At 47.7% G+C, this 19242-nt stretch overlaps 1 protein-coding gene across 1 annotated transcript in view; it reads left to right on the top strand.

The window, feature by feature from the left end:
* The window catches only part of LOC137192242 (titin-like), a 79240-nt gene that overhangs the window by 27852 nt on the left and 32146 nt on the right, over nt 1-19242 (top strand). Inside the window, exons 40-44 of the mRNA XM_067602775.1 lie at nt 76-273; nt 431-727; nt 868-1455; nt 1666-1968; nt 2076-19169. Coding sequence (XP_067458876.1) covers nt 76-273; nt 431-727; nt 868-1455; nt 1666-1968; nt 2076-19169 — 18480 coding nt within the window. The remainder of the gene's footprint in view (nt 1-75; nt 274-430; nt 728-867; nt 1456-1665; nt 1969-2075; nt 19170-19242) is intronic.

The following is a 19242-nucleotide window of genomic DNA, read 5'->3' as shown; positions in this document are numbered from 1 at the left end:
TCCATTTATAGCTAATCAGAAAGGAATAGCAAATAGCGATTAGCAGATGACCAACTGATTTTGTGTGCTCTCTAGGATATCATGTGGAGTTTAAGGAGAGGAACAGTCTGATGTGGAAACGAGCCAGTAAGACTCCTCTGAGAGTGAAGGAGTGCAGAGTCACTGGCCTGATAGAGGGACTAGAGTACGAGTTCAGGGTAATGGCCATGAACATGGCGGGCCTAGGAAAGGCGAGCAAGGCCACTGAGGGTGTGGTTGCCCTGGATCCTATTGGTGAGTTCACAGCTTTTGGAAATGTGTTTTCTGAACTCATGAAAAGATCATTCTTCTTTAGTTTACATTACAATCGGGTTAATTTTTTACATCTCATACTTGAATGAAAAATGCTGCTTTTAATAGCATTGGTTGTATTTTCGCTATGTTCTGTCAGATCCTCCTGGCAAGCCCGACGTGATCAATGTCACCAGGACCACAGTCACTCTGATGTGGACCGCTCCCAAGTATGACGGCGGCTACAAGCTGACTGGCTACATGGTGGAGAAGCTGGAGGCTGGCGGTAAGGCCTGGATGAAGGCCAACCATGTCAACATCCAAGATTGCGCCTTCACTGTCACCGACCTAACCGAAGGATCTCAGTATCAGTTCAGGATCAGGGCTAAGAACTCTGCTGGGGCTGTCAGTGTTCCTTCAGAGCCTACTGATCTTCTGACCTGCAAGGATGAGTACGGTAAGCTGATGTTACTGTAATACAAAATGAAGATGTACTTAGTTTTACATACATCAGGCCTTAAAAGTCAGAAATATTATCATAAATTTGAGTTTATAAGGTCTGTAGACTGTTATAATTTGCTTCTGTCTTCTGTGCAGAGCCTCCGACCATTACTATTGACCCAGACATGAAGGATGGTGTATCGGTCAGGGCAGGAGACACAATTGTGATCTCAGCCTCCAAGATTGTTGGCAAACCCCCACCCATTGTTGTCTGGTCCAAAGCAGGCCGTGAGTTCAAGACCTCTGACACTGTCACCATCACCAGCACTCCTACCTCCTCCACCTTGGCTATCAAGTATGCTAGTAGAAAGAACACAGGAGAGTACACCATCACTGCTAGCAACCCCTTCGGCATTAAGGAAGAACACGTAAAGGTCAAGGTCCTGGATATCCCCGGACCTCCAGGCCCTATTGAAGCTAGTAACATTTCAGCTGAGAAGTGTACTCTGACCTGGCTTCCACCAGAGGAGGACGGAGGCTGCTCCATCAAGTCCTACATGCTTGAGAAGAGAGAGACCGGCCGCCTGCAGTGGACCAAGATAGCAGAAAACATCGTAGACTCCAGATATGTAGTCCACAAACTGATCAAGGGCAATGAGTACATCTTCAGAGTGTCTGCTATAAACCAGTATGGCACTGGGGACTCAAGCCAGTCTGGTCCAGTCAAAATGGTTGACAGTTTCCGTAAGTTTAATTTAGTTTATACGCGTTTATCATGGCTCATCTTTTTCAGTTCTGTGTTTCTCATTGTCAGGTGAAATTTTTTGTAGTTAAGTTAATTATTACACTTAATTCATTACTGGATGCATGGAATCTTTTCAGAATAATGATTAGATGATTTCAAATCTCAGATTTTAAAGTGCAACTGACCATAATGTAATTATTTCCCTTTAGGTCCACCAGGCCCACCCTCAACCCCAGAGATTGAAAACATCAGCAGGAATGCTGTCACCATTTCATGGAAGAGACCAGTGCAGGATGGAGGAAGTGACATCAGAGGATATAGTGTACAGAGGAAGGAGAAGAAAGGAATGAGATGGGTGAGAGCCAGTAAGAGGACGGTCCCTGACCTGCGCTTCAAGGTGCAAGGCCTGAATGAGGGAGTAGAGTATGAGTTCAGAGTCACTGCTGAGAACAGAGCAGGATTTGGGGAGCCCAGTGAACCATCGCGCCCTGTGATGACCAAGGACATTGTGTGTAAGTAAAAATGGAGTTGTCTCAACAAGAAAGTTACATACACGTACATGGCAGAAAAATACACATAAAGTGTGGTCCTCATAAACTTTGTTTTTCTTGTTTATTAGATCCACCTGGTCCTCCATCCAACCCCAGAATTACAGACACCACAAAAACCTCAGCCACCTTCGCCTGGGGTCGACCCTTCTATGATGGTGGTCTCGAAGTAGAGGGCTACATTGTTGAGTACAAAAAGGAAGGGCATGATGACTGGGAGACGGAGACACAGTACACCCTGAAAGCTACTGAATATGTTATTGGTAAACTTCAAAAGGGAGGTAAATACCACTTCAGAGTCAGAGCTGTGAACTCTGAAGGAGTTGGCGAGCCTGCAGAGGTCGAGAAAGTGACTGAACTGGTGGACCAGGAGATGCTGCCAGACTTTGAGCTGGATGCTGAACTCAGGAGAACCCTGGTGGTCAGATCCCGTGCGTCAATCCGTATGTTTGTTCCCATCAGGGGCCGTCCTGTTCCTGAAGTAACCTGGACCAAAGATGACACCAATCTGAAAACACGTGCGCATATTGACACCACAGAATCTTACACACTATTGGTGATTCCTGACTGCACCAGATACGATGCTGGAAAGTACCACCTTTGTCTGGAGAATGTTGCTGGAAAGAAGACTGGCTTTGTTAATGTAAGAGTTCTGGACACGCCAGGACCTCCAGTTAACCTCAAACCTAGAGAGATCACTAAAAAGGGCATTACCCTCCAGTGGGAAATCCCTATCATCGACGGTGGTTCTAAGATTCACAACTACATTATCGAAAAGAGAGAGGCCACCAAGAAGGCCTACACAGTCCTTAGCACCACATGGCAGAAGTGTTCTTTCAAGATCCCTGACCTTGAGGAGGGAGCGTACTACTACTTCCGTGTCTCTGCTGAGAATGACCTGGGTGTAGGTGAGCCTGCTGAAACCCCTGAGCCGATCAGGGTGTCCCAAGCCCCCTCTGCCCCCGAGAACTTGTATGTCACAGATGTGACTGCTGACACTGCCAGCTTGGCCTGGGCCAAGCCCCTGCATGATGGTGGCACCTTGATCACAGGATATGTCATTGAGGCCCAGAAGAAGGACACTGACCAGTGGGTCCATGTGGCCACCATCAAGGCTCTGGACTACACTGTCACAGATCTGATTGAGGGTGCAGAATATACTTTCCGCATAATGGCAGTCAATGCATCAGGCAGGAGCGACCCCCGTGAGAGCAGGCCTGCTATTATCAAAGAGCAAACCTCCGCCCCAACCTTTGACCTACGTGGAGTCTACCAGAAGACGGTCATCGCCAAGGCTGGAGACCGTGTTAAGGTGGAGATTCCAGTGCTAGGCAAACCCAGACCTGTGGTTTCCTGGAAGAAAGGAGACACAGTGCTGAAGGAGACACAGAGAATCAACGTTGAAACCACACCAACATCAACCATCCTCAATATCAGTGAGATTAAGAGGACTGATGGAGGCCAGTATTCCATGACTGGAAAGAACATGCTGGGTACACTGACTGAGACAATAACAGTCTTGGTCCACGATATTCCAGGGCCTCCTACAGGTCCAATTAAGCTGGATGAGGTCTCATGTGATTATGTTCTCATGTCCTGGGAGGCACCAGAGAATGATGGAGGCGTTCCCATCAACAACTATATTGTTGAGATGCGGGAGACCACTGGTACTTCCTGGGTGGAGTTGGCAGCCACAGTGATCCGCACCACATTCAAGGCAGCCCGGCTCAACACTGGAACTGGATATCAGTTCCGAGTCAAGGCTCAGAACAGATACGGCATTGGACCTTCCATTATCTCTGAACCAGTGATAGCTGCCTATCCATTTGATGTGCCAGGGCAACCAGGCACTCCTGTGGTCACATCTTTCAACAAGGATGCTATGACCCTGAGTTGGCATGAGCCATCCTCTGATGGTGGCAGTGCAATCTTGGGTTATCATGTGGAGAGAAAAGAGAAAAATAGCATTCTTTGGCAGAGGATCAGCAAAGCTCTTGTTGTTGGAAATATCTTCAAATCGACAGGACTTGTTGATGGAATCCAATATGAACATCGCGTTATTGCTGAAAACTTGGCCGGTCTCAGCAAACCAAGCAAACCCTCTGAGACTATGTATGCTTTGGATCCAGTTGATCCACCAGGCAGGCCTGTGGCACTGAATATCACTAGACATGAAGTGACAGTTTCATGGACCAAACCAGAGGGGGATGGTGGATTTTCCATCACTGGATACACAGTGGAGAGGAGAGAGCTGCCCAATGGACGGTGGCTCAAAGCCAACTTCAACAACATTCTAGAGACCATTTACACAGTCAGTGGTCTGACTGAAGATGCCACTTATGAATTCCGTGTGTTCGCTAGAAACTCAGCTGGTGCTGTAAGTGCATCATCCCAGCCATCAGAAGCAATCACGTGCAGAGATGACATTGAAGAGCCCAAGCTTGATGTTGATGCATCTTATAGCAGCAATGTTGTTGTCATGGCAGGAGAGGTGTTCACACTGGAGGCCAGTGTGACTGGCAGGCCAATCCCATCTCTGGTATGGACCAAGGAAGGAAAGGAGCTTCAGGATACAGCCAAGTTAGAAATAAAGACATCTGACTTCCACACAACTCTGAAAAACAAAGACTCCCTGAGGAGGGATGGTGGTGTTTTTACTCTGACTGCCAGCAACCCTGGTGGCTTTGCCAAGTTCACATACACTGTCAAGGTTCTTGACAGACCTGGACCACCAGACTCACTTACTGTTACTGGCATTGCTGCTGAGAAATGTGTTCTCAACTGGCTGCATCCAACACATGATGGCGGTGCCAAGATTGAGTACTTCATCATTCAAAGGCGTGAGACCAGCAGGTTGGCATGGACAAATGTTGCCACAGACCTTCAAGCAAACAGGTTCAAGGTCACTAAGCTTTTGAAGGGTAATGAGTATGTCTTCAGAGTCATGGCTGTTAACAAGTATGGTGTAGGTGAGCCCCTGGAGACTGAACCTGTCATCTGTGCCAACCCATATGTCCCTAGTGACCCTCCACAGCAGCCTGAGGTCACCACCATTACAAAGGACTCCATGGTCGTCTGCTGGGAACGCCCTGAACATGATGGAGGCAGCAGAATCAACACCTACATAATTGAGAGAAGGGATAAGACTGGCCTGCGCTGGGTGAAGTGCAACAAGAGGACTGTAACTGACCTGCGATTCAAGGCCTCTGGCCTCACACCAGGACATGAGTATGAATTCAGAGTCCTTGCAGAGAACAATGCTGGTCTAAGCCAGCCTAGTCCTTCCAGTCCATTCTACAAAGCGATAGACACCATCTTCCAGCCTGGACCTCCTGGGAACCCCAGAGTGCTGGACACAACCAAGTCCTCCATCACCCTTGCTTGGAACAAGCCTGTCTATGATGGTGGTTCTGAAATCACTGGCTACATTGTGGAAACCTGTTTGCCTGAGGAGGATGAATGGACAATTCACACTCCCAAGAAGGGATGGACAGCCACCTCCTTCACTATCACCGGTCTGAAGGACAACCAACAGTACAAGATCAACATCTGTGCCACTAACTGTGAAGGTGTGGGAGAGCCTGCTGCTGTCCCTGGTACCCCCAAGGCTGAGGACAGGCTTCTTCCTCCAGAAGTTGAACTTGGAGCAGAACTGCGCAAAATTGTCTGCATCAGAGCCTGCGGCACACTAAGACTCTTTGTCCCTATCAAGGGCAGACCAGCACCTGAAGTAAAATGGTCAAGAGAGCATGGAGAATCCCTGGACAAAGCTAACATTGAAATCACCCCCTCATTCACTACTCTTCAGATAGAGAATGTTGACAGGTTTGATGGAGGTAAATACTTAGTGTCTGTAGAAAATGCCTCAGGAAGCAAGACAGCCTTTGTTAATGTCAGGGTGCTAGATACTCCTGGAGCACCTCAAAACCTGATCATCAAGGAGGTCACTAGAGATTCAGTTTCCCTTGTTTGGGATGCACCTATCATTGATGGTGGCTCCAGAGTGCGCAACTACATTGTGGAGAAGCGTGAATCAACCAGAAAAGCCTACTCAACTGTTTGTGCTCAGTGCCACAAGTCCAGTTGGAAAGTTGGAGACTTGGAGGAAGGAAAGATGTACTTCTTCAGAATCCTGGCTGAGAACGAATATGGAATTGGCCTCCCAGTAGAGACTGTTGAACCAATCAAAGCTTCAGAGAAGCCTCTACCACCAGGAAAAGTGTCCCTCCATGAAGTCACCAGCACCACTGTTAAATTAACTTGGGAAAAGCCTGACTATGATGGCGGCAGCAGAATCACAGGCTATATTGTTGAGATGCAGGGTAAAGGGAGTGAGAAGTGGACTGTGGTCATGGTGGTGAAGACCAATGAGGCTCTTGTAACTGGCCTTACCCAGGGAGAGGAGTACATGTTCCGTATCTCAGCTACCAATGAAAAGGGAGTTAGTGACCCACGTCCTCTGAGTATGCCTGTGGTTGCTAAAGACCTGGTCATCCCACCGGCTTTCAAATTGGTTTTCAGTACATTTAGTGCGCTAGCAGGAGACGATCTGAAGATAGACGTACCATACACTGCCTATCCAAAAGCGACAGTAACTTGGCTCAAAGATGGTGTTGTTCTCAAGGAGACAACAAGAGTTAATGCTGAAGCCACAGACAAAATACTTCACCTGGTCATTAAGGAGGCTTGCAGAGATGATGTCGGTACATACACTATCAAACTGACCAACACAGCCGGAGAGGCATCTACAGACATCAGTGTTGTTGTTCTAGATAAGCCTGGTCCTCCAACCGGCCCCATTAAGCTAGATGAGGTCACTGCTGACAGTGTGACTCTGTTCTGGAATCCTCCAGAGTATGATGGTGGTTGCGCCATCAACAATTACATTGTTGAAAAGAGAGACACATCTACCACTAACTGGCAGATTGTGTCAGCTACAGTGGCCAGAACCACTATCAAGGCAGCCCGTCTGAAGACTGGATCTGAGTACCAGTTTAGGATTGCTGCAGAGAATAGATATGGCAAGTCCTCAGTCCTGCTCTCTGATTCCATTGTTGCCCAGTATCCATTTGAGGTACCCAGCTCACCACGTTCTGTTGTGGTCCAGTCAGCCACCAAGGAGAGCATGGTGGTTGTATGGGAGAAACCAAGCAATGATGGTGGAAGCAAGATCTTGGGCTACCACTTGGAGCTCAAAGAGAGAAACAGTATACTGTGGGTGAAACAGAACAAACAGCTCATCCCAGAGACCAGATTCAAGGTTGTTGGCCTTGAGGAAGGTATTGAATATGAATTCAGAGTCTATGCTGAGAACATTGTCGGCATCAGTAAAGCCAGCATATTGAGTGAAATGCAAGTGGCCAGAGATCCTTGTGACAAGCCAGGAAAACCAGAGGCTGTCATTGTGACCAGAAACCAAGTGACCCTTAGATGGACCAAACCTGAGTATGATGTCGGCATCAAGATTACAGGCTATGTGGTTGAGAAGAAAGAGGGAACTGGCCGCTGGATGAAGGCCAGTTTCACCAACATCATTGAGACTACATTTGTTGTCACAGGTCTTACTGAAGATCAGATATATGAGTTCCGTGTCATTGCCAGAAATGCAGCAGGTGTATTTAGCCAGCCTTCTGATTCTACTGGAGCCATCACTGCAAAAGATGAAGTGGAACCACCAAAGATTGACTTGGAGGCTAAGTATTCTCAGGTTGTGGTGGTAAATGCTGGAGATACATTCAGGCTTGAGGCTGCTATCTCTGGCAAACCTGTGCCCACAGTACACTGGATAAAGGAGGGCAAAGAGATTGCTGAAGCAGCACGCCTAGAGATCAAGAACACAGACTTTACTGCCTGTCTAGTTGTTAAAGAAGCCATCCGTGTTGATGGAGGCCAGTACACTTTACTAGTAAAAAATGTTGGAGGAGAGAAAACTGTTAACATTAATGTAAAGGTTCTGGACAGACCAGGTCCTCCTGAGGGCCCTATTTCCATCTATGGTGTCACCAGTGAGAAATGTTCCATTTCCTGGAAATCACCCTTGCAAGATGGAGGTAGCGATGTTTCCCATTATATTGTGGAGAGGAGGGAAACTAGCAGACTGGTTTGGACTGTAGTTGAATCCAAAGTTCAGACCCTGAACCTGAAGATCACCAAACTTCTTCCTGGTAATGAGTATATCTTCAGAGTGATTCCAGTCAACAAATATGGAGTTGGTGAGCCTCTGGAATCTGAGGCAATGATTGCCAAAAATCCATTTGTGACTTCTAAGCCACCAACGAATGTAGAAGTCTCCACCATCACCAAAGACTCCATGGTAGTGACCTGGGAAAGACCAAGTAATGATGGTGGCAGCCCCATCCAAGGCTATATTATTGAGAAGCGTGATAAGGATGGTGTGAGATGGACCAGGTGCAACAAGCGTACAGTGAGTGAGATCCGCTTTAGAGTTACAGGGCTCCTAGAAAACCACAGCTATGAATTTAGAGTTGCTGCAGAGAATGCTGCAGGCATTGGCACACCTAGCCCACCAACCACGTACTACAAAGCATTGGATCCTATCTTCAAACCAGGCCCACCAAACAATCCCAAGGTGGTAGATACATCAAGGTCCACTGTTTCCCTTACATGGGGTAAACCCATCTATGATGGAGGCTGTGAGATTCAGGCCTACATTGTTGAGGCATGTGATGGGGCATTTGATGAGTGGTTTATGTGCACTCCTCCCACTGGAATCACAAACACCAAGTTTACAGTGAAAAATCTTCTGGAGAAACATGAGTACCAATTCAGGGTGTGTGCCATTAACAAAGTTGGTGTGGGTGAGCATGCTGATGTTACAGGGAAAATTATTTTGGAAGAGAAGCTTGAGGCTCCTGATCTTGAGTTGGATGCTGATATGAGAAAGATGATCAACATTAGATCTGCAAGCACCCTTAGGCTGTTTGTTCCTGTGAGAGGTCGTCCAGCTCCTGAGCTGAAATGGGGCAAGGCTGATGGCGAAATTAAGGAGACCGCCCAGATTGACAATACGGGCAGCTATGCTTCACTTGTCATTGAGAATGTTGACAGATTTGATAGTGGCAAGTATACCCTAACAGCAGAGAATGCCAGTGGAGTGAAGTCTGTCTTCATCAGTGTCAGAGTCCTGGACTCACCTAGCCCTCCAGCTAACTTCATGGTGAAAGAAATTACCAAGAACTCTGTCACTCTCACATGGGAGCCTCCACTTCTTGATGGTGGCTCAAAGATTAAACATTACATTGTTGAGAAGCGTGAAAGCACCAGGAAGGTTTACTCTACCATCACCACCTGCAACAGGATGTCATGGAAAGTTGAACCTCTTCCAGAGAGTGGAATCTTCTTTTTCAGAGTCCTGGCTGAGAACGAATATGGTGTGGGTCTCCCTGCTAAAACCTTTGAACCAGTTAAGATATCTGAGAAGCCTCAGCCACCTGGTAAAGTCAGTGTTGTTGACGTTACTAGTAGCACTGTAACCCTCACTTGGGAGAAGCCTGTTCATGATGGTGGCAGTAGGATCAATCAGTATGAAGTTGAACTGACGCCTAAGGACAGTGAAGCTTGGTCTTTGTGTGCTAGTGGGAAGGGGCTAGAGACAGTGGTGACAAACCTACTCAAGGGAGAAGAGTACCAGTTCAGAGTTGTTGCTGTCAATGACAAGGGCAAGAGTGACCCCAGACAACTGGTTCAATCAGTTGTGGCGAAGGACCTTGTGATTGAGCCTGCTGTTAGACCTAAAGTGAGCACCTACTCTGTCCAGGTGGGCCATGACCTCAAGATTGAGGTCCCAGTGGCTGGTCATCCAAAGCCAACCATCACCTGGACCAAGGATGGAGCTGCCCTCAAGCAGACCACCAGAGTCAATGTCACTGACTCAGCAAATCTCACCACTCTCACCATAAAGGATGCCACCAGAGAGGATGGAGGCATGTACAGCATAAACATTGCCAATGCCCTGGGATCTAAGGATGCAACTATTGAAGTGATCACCCTTGACAAGCCAGGCCCACCAACAGGCCCTGTGAAGTTGGAGGATATCAGTGCTGAGAGTATCACTCTTAGCTGGGAACCTCCTACGTATACAGGTGGCTGCCCAATCTCCAACTATGTGGTGGAGAAGAGAGACACAACCACAACAAATTGGACAGTCGTGTCTGCCACTGTGGCCAGAACCACACTAAAAGTAGCCAATCTGAAGACAGGTTCTGAATACCAATTCAGAATCTATGCTGAGAATAGATATGGAAAGAGTTATGCAATTGATTCAGAGCCTGTTGTGGCTCAGTATCCATTCCAGGAGCCTGGACCATCAGGAACACCATTTGTGTCTTCATACACTAAAGATTACATGGTGGTTGAGTGGCACAAACCCCCATCTGATGGAGGCAGCGCCATCTTGGGCTACCATTTGGAGAGGAAAGAGAAGAACAGTATCCTCTGGACCAAGATCAACAAAACTCTCATCCAAGACTGCAGGTTCAAATCCACTCCTCTTGAGGAAGGCATTGAGTATGAGTACAGAGTTTATGCTGAGAATATTGTTGGCATTGGAAAATGTAGCAAAGTCTCCGAGGTCTATGTGGCCCGTGACCCATGCGATCCTCCTGGCCGTCCTAAGGCGTTGATTGTGACCAGGCACTCAGTGACACTGAGGTGGAGTCCCCCAGAGTATGATGGTGGAAGCTTAGTTACTGGCTATGTAGTGGAGAAACGTGACCTCCCTGAAGGAAAGTGGATGAGGGCCAGCTTTGCAAACATCCTTGAATATGAATTCACAGTTACTGGCCTGAAAGAAGACAGTAAATATGACTTCAGGGTAATTGCAAGGAATGCAGCTGGTGCTGTCAGCAAGCCCTCTGAGAGCACAGGATCCATCACAGCTAAGGATGAAGTTGAACCTCCCAAGTGTGAGACAGATCCTATGTATAACCAGACCCTTGTTATCAATGCTGGAGAGACGTTCAGTCTGGAGGCCAATGTAGAAGGAAAGCCCATCCCCACAATTCAGTGGTTCAAGGGAGATGTTGAAGTTGAAAATTCAGCCAGAGCTGAGATTAAAAACACAGATTTTAAGGCTCTGCTCGTTGTGAAGGACGCCATAAGAGTGGATGGTGGACAGTACACACTGGTTCTGACTAATGTGGCTGGATCTACAACTGTCCCATTCAGTGTGAAGGTCCTGGACAGACCAGGCCCCTCGCAGGGACCTCTTACTGTCAGCAACGTCACTGAGGAGAAGTGTTCACTGTCATGGCTGCCACCTAAGCACGATGGAGGTAGTAGTGTTTCTCACTATATCATCCAGAAGAGAGAAACCAGCCGCCTGGCATGGACAGTGGTATCCAGTGACTGTGGAGCTACCATGTTTAAAGTTACCAAACTGTTGAAGGGTAATGAGTACATCTTCCGAGTCATCGCCATCAATAAATATGGCGAAGGTGAGCCTCTCGAATCAGCACCAGTTATCATGAGAAATCCATTTGTTCCTCCTGGCTCACCTAAAGAGCTTGAGATCACCAACATTACCAGGGACTCCATGACTGTCTGTTGGAACCGCCCTGACACCAATGGAGGCAGTGAGATTGTTGGTTACATTGTTGAAAAGAGAGACAGAGCTGGAGTAAGGTGGACCAAGTCCAACAAACGCAGAGTGACAGACTTGCGTTTCAGAGTAACAGGACTGACCGAGGACCATGAATATGAGTTCAGGGTGTCTGCTGAGAATGTAGCTGGAGTGGGTCAGCCAAGCCCAGCTACCCCCTACCTCAAAGCCTGTGATCCCACCTTTGAACCAGGCTGTCCCACCAATGCCCATGTGGTCGACACTACCAAAGACTCCATCACTCTGGCCTGGCACAGGCCTATATATGATGGTGGTTGTAATATTCAAGGCTACGCTGTGGAAATAACCAAGGCTGATGAGGAGGAATGGACGATATGCACACCACCATCTGGAGTAAATGCCACCAGTTTTACCATCACTAAGTTGATTGAACACCAGGAATACAAAGTGCGCATCTGTGCCATAAACAAGCTGGGTGTTGGTGAGCCCACAGAGATCCAGGGAGTCGTGAAACCTATTGATAAGATTGATCCTCCAGAGATGATTCTGGATTCAGAGCTCAGGAAGGGAATAGTTGTCCGTGCAGGAGGCTCAATGAGAATCTGCATTCCATTCAAAGGCCGTCCTGCTCCTGAGATTAGCTGGGCCAAAGAGGATGGAGAAATGCCTAGTAAGGTTCAGATCGAGACTGGTGAAGATTATACACAGCTCTCCATTGACATCTGTGACAAGTATGATGCTGGAAAATATATCCTCAACTTGGAAAATAGTGCTGGCACCAAATCAGCCTTTGTCTCTGTCAGAGTTCTTGACACTCCAGGTGCCCCTTTGAACCTTATAGTAAAAGACATTAAGAGGGAAAGTGTCACTCTGACCTGGGAACCTCCTCTTATTGATGGTGGTGCAAGAATAAAGAATTACCTGGTTGAAAAGCGTGAGTCCACCAGGAAGGTTTACTCTAATGTAGACAACAAGTGCACAAAGACAAGTTACCGCATTACTGGCCTCACTGAGGGAACTATCTACTATTTCAGAGTCTTAGCTGAGAATGAATTTGGTGTGGGACAGCCAGCTGAGACAGAAGACGCAATTAAGGCTTCTGAGCCTCCTCTGTCTGTTGGTAAGGTCACTTTGACCGAAGTGACCAAAACCACTGCCTCACTCTCCTGGGAGAAGCCAATACACGATGGAGGCAGCAGGATCATAGGCTACCACATTGAGATGCAGCCTGTGGGTTCAGAGGAATGGGTGGTGGCCACTACAACCAAAACCTGTGAGGGCACTGTCACAGGTCTAAGCACAGGACATGAGTACCTTTTTAGAGTGTCAGCTTTCAATGAAAAGGGTAAAAGTGACCCCAGGGCTCTGGCTGCACCAGTCACTGCTAAAGATTTGACTATGGAGCCTAGATTCAAGATGTCATTCAACACTTACAGTTTGCAGCATGGTGAGGATCTGAAGATTGAGATTCCAGTCTTTGGACGCCCAGTTCCCAAGGTTGAATGGAAGAAGGATGGACAGGCTCTTAAGGAGACTACCAGATTAAATGTGTCCAGGACACCATCATCCACTAAGCTGTTTATCAAGGATACCTATAAGGAGGACTCTGGCAAATACACCATCACAGCCACCAGCACCATTGGAACAGCTACAGAGGAGCTTACTGTTATTATTCTTGATAAGCCTGGCCCACCCACTGGTCCTGTGAAGATTGAGGAAGTGAGCTCTAATTATGTCACTCTATCCTGGGAACCACCAGAGTATACTGGAGGCTGTCAAATCAACAACTACATTGTGGAGAAGAGAGACACCACTACAACAGCATGGCAGATTGTGTCTGCTACTATTGCCAGGACAACCATCAAAGTCAGCAAGTTGAAGACTGGAGTTGAATATCAGTTCAGAGTGTCTGCGGAGAATAGATATGGAAAGAGTTCTGCTATTGTGTCTCCTGCTGTCATTGCTCAGTATCCATTCAGTGAGCCTGCTGCCCCAGGAACACCAATTATTTCTGCTACAACCAAGGATAACATGGTAGTTGAGTGGAAACCTCCCACCAACAATGGAGGCAGCCCCATCCTGGGCTATCATCTGGAAAGGAAGGAGAAGAACAGCCTCATGTGGACTAAACTCAACAAACTTCTAATCCCAGAGGCACGTTTCAAGACCACAGAGCTGGAAGAAGGTATTGAGTATGAATTCAGAGTTTATGCTGAGAACATTGCTGGAATCAGCCCAGCTAGCAAGGTCTCTGAGAGCACAGTAGCCAGGGACCCCTGTGACCCACCAGGGACTCCTGAGGCTATTGAAATCACCAGAAACCATGTGACCCTCCAGTGGACCAGGCCCGAGTATGATGGAGGCAGTACAATCACTGGTTACATGATTGAAATAAGGAAGCACCCAGATACCCGATGGATGAAGGCCAGCTTCACCAGCGTCATTGATACTCAGTTCACAGTCACTGGTCTGACTGAGGATTGTGTTTATGAGTTCAGAATCATTGCCAGGAATGCAGCTGGCATCTCCAGCCGTCCTTCTCAGAGCACAGGAGAAATTACTGCCAGAGATGAAATTGAGGCTCCAGAAGCCACCATGGATTCTAAATTCAAGGATCTGACTGTTGTTCATGCAGGTGAGACATTTGTCATTGATGCTGACTACACTGGCAAGCCAATGCCTGAGGTCATTTGGTTGAAGGATGAAAAGGAGATTGACAAAGCCACACAAAGAATGGAGGTCAAGACCACACTTACACGTACCATCTTGACAGTGAAAGACTGCATCAGATTGGATGGTGGCCACTTTGTCCTCAAACTCGTCAATGTGGGGGGAGTCAAGATGATCCCAATTAATGTTAAAGTTCTGGATAGACCTGGTCCTCCAGATGGCCCACTAGAGGTCAAAGGGGTCACAGCTGAGAAGTGTTATCTGCATTGGAACCATCCCTCACATGATGGTGGAGCCGGCATCTCTCACTACATCATTGAGAGGAGAGAGACCAGTCGCTTGTCATGGACAATGGTGGAGCCCAAGATCCAGGCTATCAGCTACAAAATCACAAAACTGCTGCCTGGCAATGAATACATCTTCAGAGTCACTGCTGTGAATAAATATGGTGTTGGTGAGCCACTGGAATCTGAGCCTGTAATTGCTCGTAACCCCTTCACCCCTCCCAGTGCCCCCTCCACCCCAGAGGCCGGTGTTATCACCAGGAACTCCATTGTGCTCACCTGGGAGAGGCCAGAGGATAATGGAGGAGCTGAGATTGACGGATATATCCTTGAAAAACGTGATAAGGATGGCATCAGATGGAGTAAGTGCAACAAAAAGAGGCTGAATGACCTGAGATTCAGATGCACTGGTCTCACAGAGGGCCACTCTTATGAATTCAGGGTCTCAGCTGAAAATGCTGGTGGTGTGGGAAAGCCTAGCTCACCAACTCAATATATTAAGGCCTGTGATGCCACTTACCCACCAGGACCTCCAAATAACCCCAAAGTAACTGACCATTCCAGCACCACAGTCTCCTTGTCCTGGTCCAGGCCTATCTATGATGGCGGAGCAGTGATCAGTGGATATGTTGTTGAAATGAAGGAGGCAGCAGATGATGAGTGGGTAACTTGCACACCACCCACTGGTGTCCAGGCAACTCACTACACTGTAAAGAAACTGAAGGAGAATGCAGAGTACAACTTCCGCATCTGTGCTGTTAACTGTGAGGGAGTGGGTGAGCATGTGGACCTGCCTGGGTCTGTTATTGCTGCTGAGAAGCTGGAGGCTCCTGAAATTGAACTAGATGCTGATCTGAGAAAGATGGTCAATGTTCGTGCCACTGCTACCCTGCGTCTGTTTGTCACAATCAGAGGAAATCCTGAGCCTGAGGTCAGATGGTCAAAGGCAGATGGCACTCTCAATGAGCGTGCCCAAATTGAAGTTACAAGCTCATACACAATGTTGGTGATCGAGAATGTTGACAGATTTGACACTGGCAAATATGTGCTGACCCTTGAGAACCTCAGTGGCTCTAAATCAGCCTTCATCAACGTCAGAGTTCTGGACTCCCCCAGCGCTCCTACCAACCTAGAGGTTAAGGATGTGAAGAGAAGTTCTGTCTCTATCTCTTGGGAGCCTCCGCTTATTGATGGTGGGGCGAAGATATCACATTATATTGTGGAAAAGAGAGAGCAGAAGAGAATGGCTTTCACTAGTGTTTGTACCAACTGTGTGAGGAACTCTTACATTATCTCTGACCTGCAGGAGGGAGGCATGTACTATTTCCGTGTGCTGGCTGTGAATGAGCTGGGAGTAGGTCTTCCTGCCACCACAGATCAAGTCAAAGTTTCTGAGGCTCCTTTGCCTCCTGGTAAGATTGTAGTGGTTGATGTGACTCGTCACACTGTCACTCTTTCCTGGGAGAAACCTGACCATGATGGAGGCAGCAAGATCACAAAGTACATTGTGGAAATGCAGCCCAAGGGAGATGACAAATGGACTGTGTGCAGTGAGGTCAAAGCATTGGAAGCTACTATTGATGGACTCACAACTGGAGAGGAATACTCATTTAGGGTGATTGCTGTGAATGATAAGGGCAAGAGTGACGCCAAGCCTCTAGCTTCCCCTGTAGTGGTGAAGGACATAACAGTTGAGCCCATTATCAATCTGCTGTTCAACACATACAGTGTAAAAGCAGGAGATGACCTGAAGATTGATATTCCCTTCAAAGGCAGACCTCAGCCTGAGGTAGAGTGGAAGAAGGATGGCCATGTGCTAAAGCAGACTACCAGGGTCAATGTTCTCAATTCCAAGACCTCATCAATGGTTTTCATCAAGGATGCAACCAGGGAAGATGTAGGAAAATATGAAATTATTCTGACTAACACAGTTGGCACCAAGACAGCTGAGATCTCTGTTATAGTCCTGGACAAACCTGGCCCACCCAGCAACATCAAGGTGGATGAAGTGAGCGCTGACTTCATCTCTCTGTCTTGGGACCCTCCAACCTATGATGGTGGATGCCAGATAAACAACTATGTGGTGGAGAAGAGAGACACTACTACAACCACATGGCACATTGTCTCAGCCACAGTAGCCAGATCATCAATTAAGGTGTCTCGTCTTAATCAGGGAACAGAGTACCAGTTCCGTATTGCAGCTGAGAACCGTTATGGCAAGAGTCATGCTATTGATTCTTCACCCATTGTTGCTCAGTATCCCTTCGAGCCTCCGAGCGCCCCAACCAACCTCCAGGTTGCCCATGCCACCAAGTCTGGAATGCTCGTGGAGTGGGGAAAACCAGCCAGTGATGGTGGAAGCCCTGTGATAGGTTATCATATTGAGTGCAAGGAGCAAAGCAGCATCCTATGGACCAAAGTCAACAGAGGTCTTCTGGCTGAGAACCATTTTAAGATGACAGGTATTGAAGAAGGCCTGCTATATCAGTTCAGAGTCTATGCTGAGAATATGGCTGGCATTGGACCATGCACAAAGGCCAGTGACCCTGTTGCAGCAAGGGATCCATGTGATCCTCCACGTAACATTAGAGTCACCAACATTACAAGGACATCAGTTTCCCTCTTCTGGGAGAGGCCAGAGTATGATGGTGGAGCCAAGGTCACAGGCTACATTGTTGAACGTAAAGAACTTCCCAATGGCCGCTGGCTGAAATGCAACTTCACCAACCTGCAGGACACCTACTTTGATGTCACAGGCCTCACAGAGGATGTCCAATATGATTTCCATGTCATCGCTAAGAATTCTGCTGAGCTGTTGAGTGTTCCTTCAGAGAGCACTGGACCTGTCACAGTCAAAGATGATGTAGACCCCCCCACTATTATCCTAGAGGATAAGTTGAGACAGCTGGTTGTCATTAAAGCAGGAGACATCATTAGAATTGATGCTGAAATCACAGGCCGTCCACTGCCCGTGGTCTCATGGTCTAAGGACGGAAAGGATATTGAGGCCAAGGCCAGGTGTGAAATAATTTCCACCCACTTCACAACCACACTGATTGTCAGAGATGCTATCAGGAGGGACTCTGGCCAGTATGTTCTGACCCTGCACAATGTAGCAGGAACCAGGTCTGTGGCTATCAACTGTAAGGTTCTGGACAGGCCTGGACCTGCTTCAGGACCTTTGTCAGTGTCTGGCCTCACAGCAGAGAAATGCACCATAACCTGGGGACCCCCTCAGGAGAATGGTGGTGCTGAAATCATGCACTACATTGTGGAGAAGCGTGAGACCAGTCGCCTAGCCTGGACTCTTGTCTATGGTGACATGAAGGCCACCACCTGTAAAGTCACAAAGCTGCTCAAAGGAAATGAATACATCTTCAGAGTCAGGGGAGTCAACAAATATGGGGATGGTGAGGCCCTGGAGAGTGAGCCAACAACGGCCACAGATCCATTCACTGTCCCTGCTGCTCCGACCAATGTCCAGGTCACAGCAGTTACAAGTGAGGCAATGACCATCTGTTGGGAGAGACCAGTTTCTGATGGTGGCAGCAGTATTGCTAGTTATGTAATTGAAAAGAGAGAGAAGACCGGCCTTCGCTGGTGTCGTGTAAACAAGAAACCTGTTTATGACCTCAGAGTCAAAGCCTCACACCTTCGTGAGGGTGCTGAATATGAGTACAGAGTGTTTGCAGAGAATGCTGCTGGCCTCAGTGCTCCTAGCATTCCCTGCCCACTCACCAAGGCTGAAGATCCACAGTTCCTGCCTTCACCTCCTGCTAAGCCGAAGATCATCGACTCTACAAAGACCACAGTCACCCTCTCATGGAATAAACCACTCTTTGATGGTGGAGCACCTGTGACTGGTTACAGAGTAGAATACAGAAAGGTCTTAGATGATGAATGGATTGTTGGGGTCCATAACACCAAGAACACAGAGTTTACAGTGGTGGGATTGACCCCTGGGGCTGAATATGTGTTTGTTATCAAGTCTATCAACAAGATTGGAGTTAGTGAGCCTAGTGCTGAGTCAGACAATCAGGTGGCCAAAGAAAGAGAGGAGGAGCCAGTGTTTGACATTAGCAATGAAATGAGGAAAACTCTTATTGTGAAAGATGGTAGTTCATTCACCATGACTGTGCCCTTCAGAGGCAAACCCATCCCCAGTGTGGCGTGGACAAAACCTGATGTTGACTTAAGAGTCCGTGCTGTCATTGACACCACAGACACCTTCACTTCCATCACCTTAGAGAAAGCCAACCGCGATGACTCTGGCAAATACACTGTCACTTTGTCCAGTGTGGCTGGAACCTCATCCTTGACCCTCAATGTCAGAGTCCTAGACTCCCCCGGGCCTCCTGCCCATGTGGACGTTAAGGAAGTGACCAAGACTTCTGCTACTGTGCACTGGGACACTCCTGAGAATGAGGGCGGAGGACCAGTGAAGAACTACTTGGTTGATATCCGTGAAGCCAGCAAGAAAGGTTGGACCAGGTTGACTGACACATGCCACAGACTGACATACAAGGTGTCAGACCTGCAAGAGGGAGGAGTTTACTACTTCAGGGTGACAGGCGAGAATGAGTATGGTATTGGTGTTCCTGCTGAGACCAAGGATGGAACCAAGATCACAGGTAAGAAAGTCAATAACACCATAGATTATCATCCACATGTAAAAGATGATACCTGATTATTTCAATAAAATAC

Source organism: Thunnus thynnus, chromosome 11, assembly GCF_963924715.1.
Source record: "Thunnus thynnus chromosome 11, fThuThy2.1, whole genome shotgun sequence".
NCBI classification, from domain to species: domain Eukaryota; kingdom Metazoa; phylum Chordata; class Actinopteri; order Scombriformes; family Scombridae; genus Thunnus; species Thunnus thynnus.
Note: the sequence above shows the minus strand (reverse complement) of the source record. Positions and strands in the feature narration are given on the sequence as shown.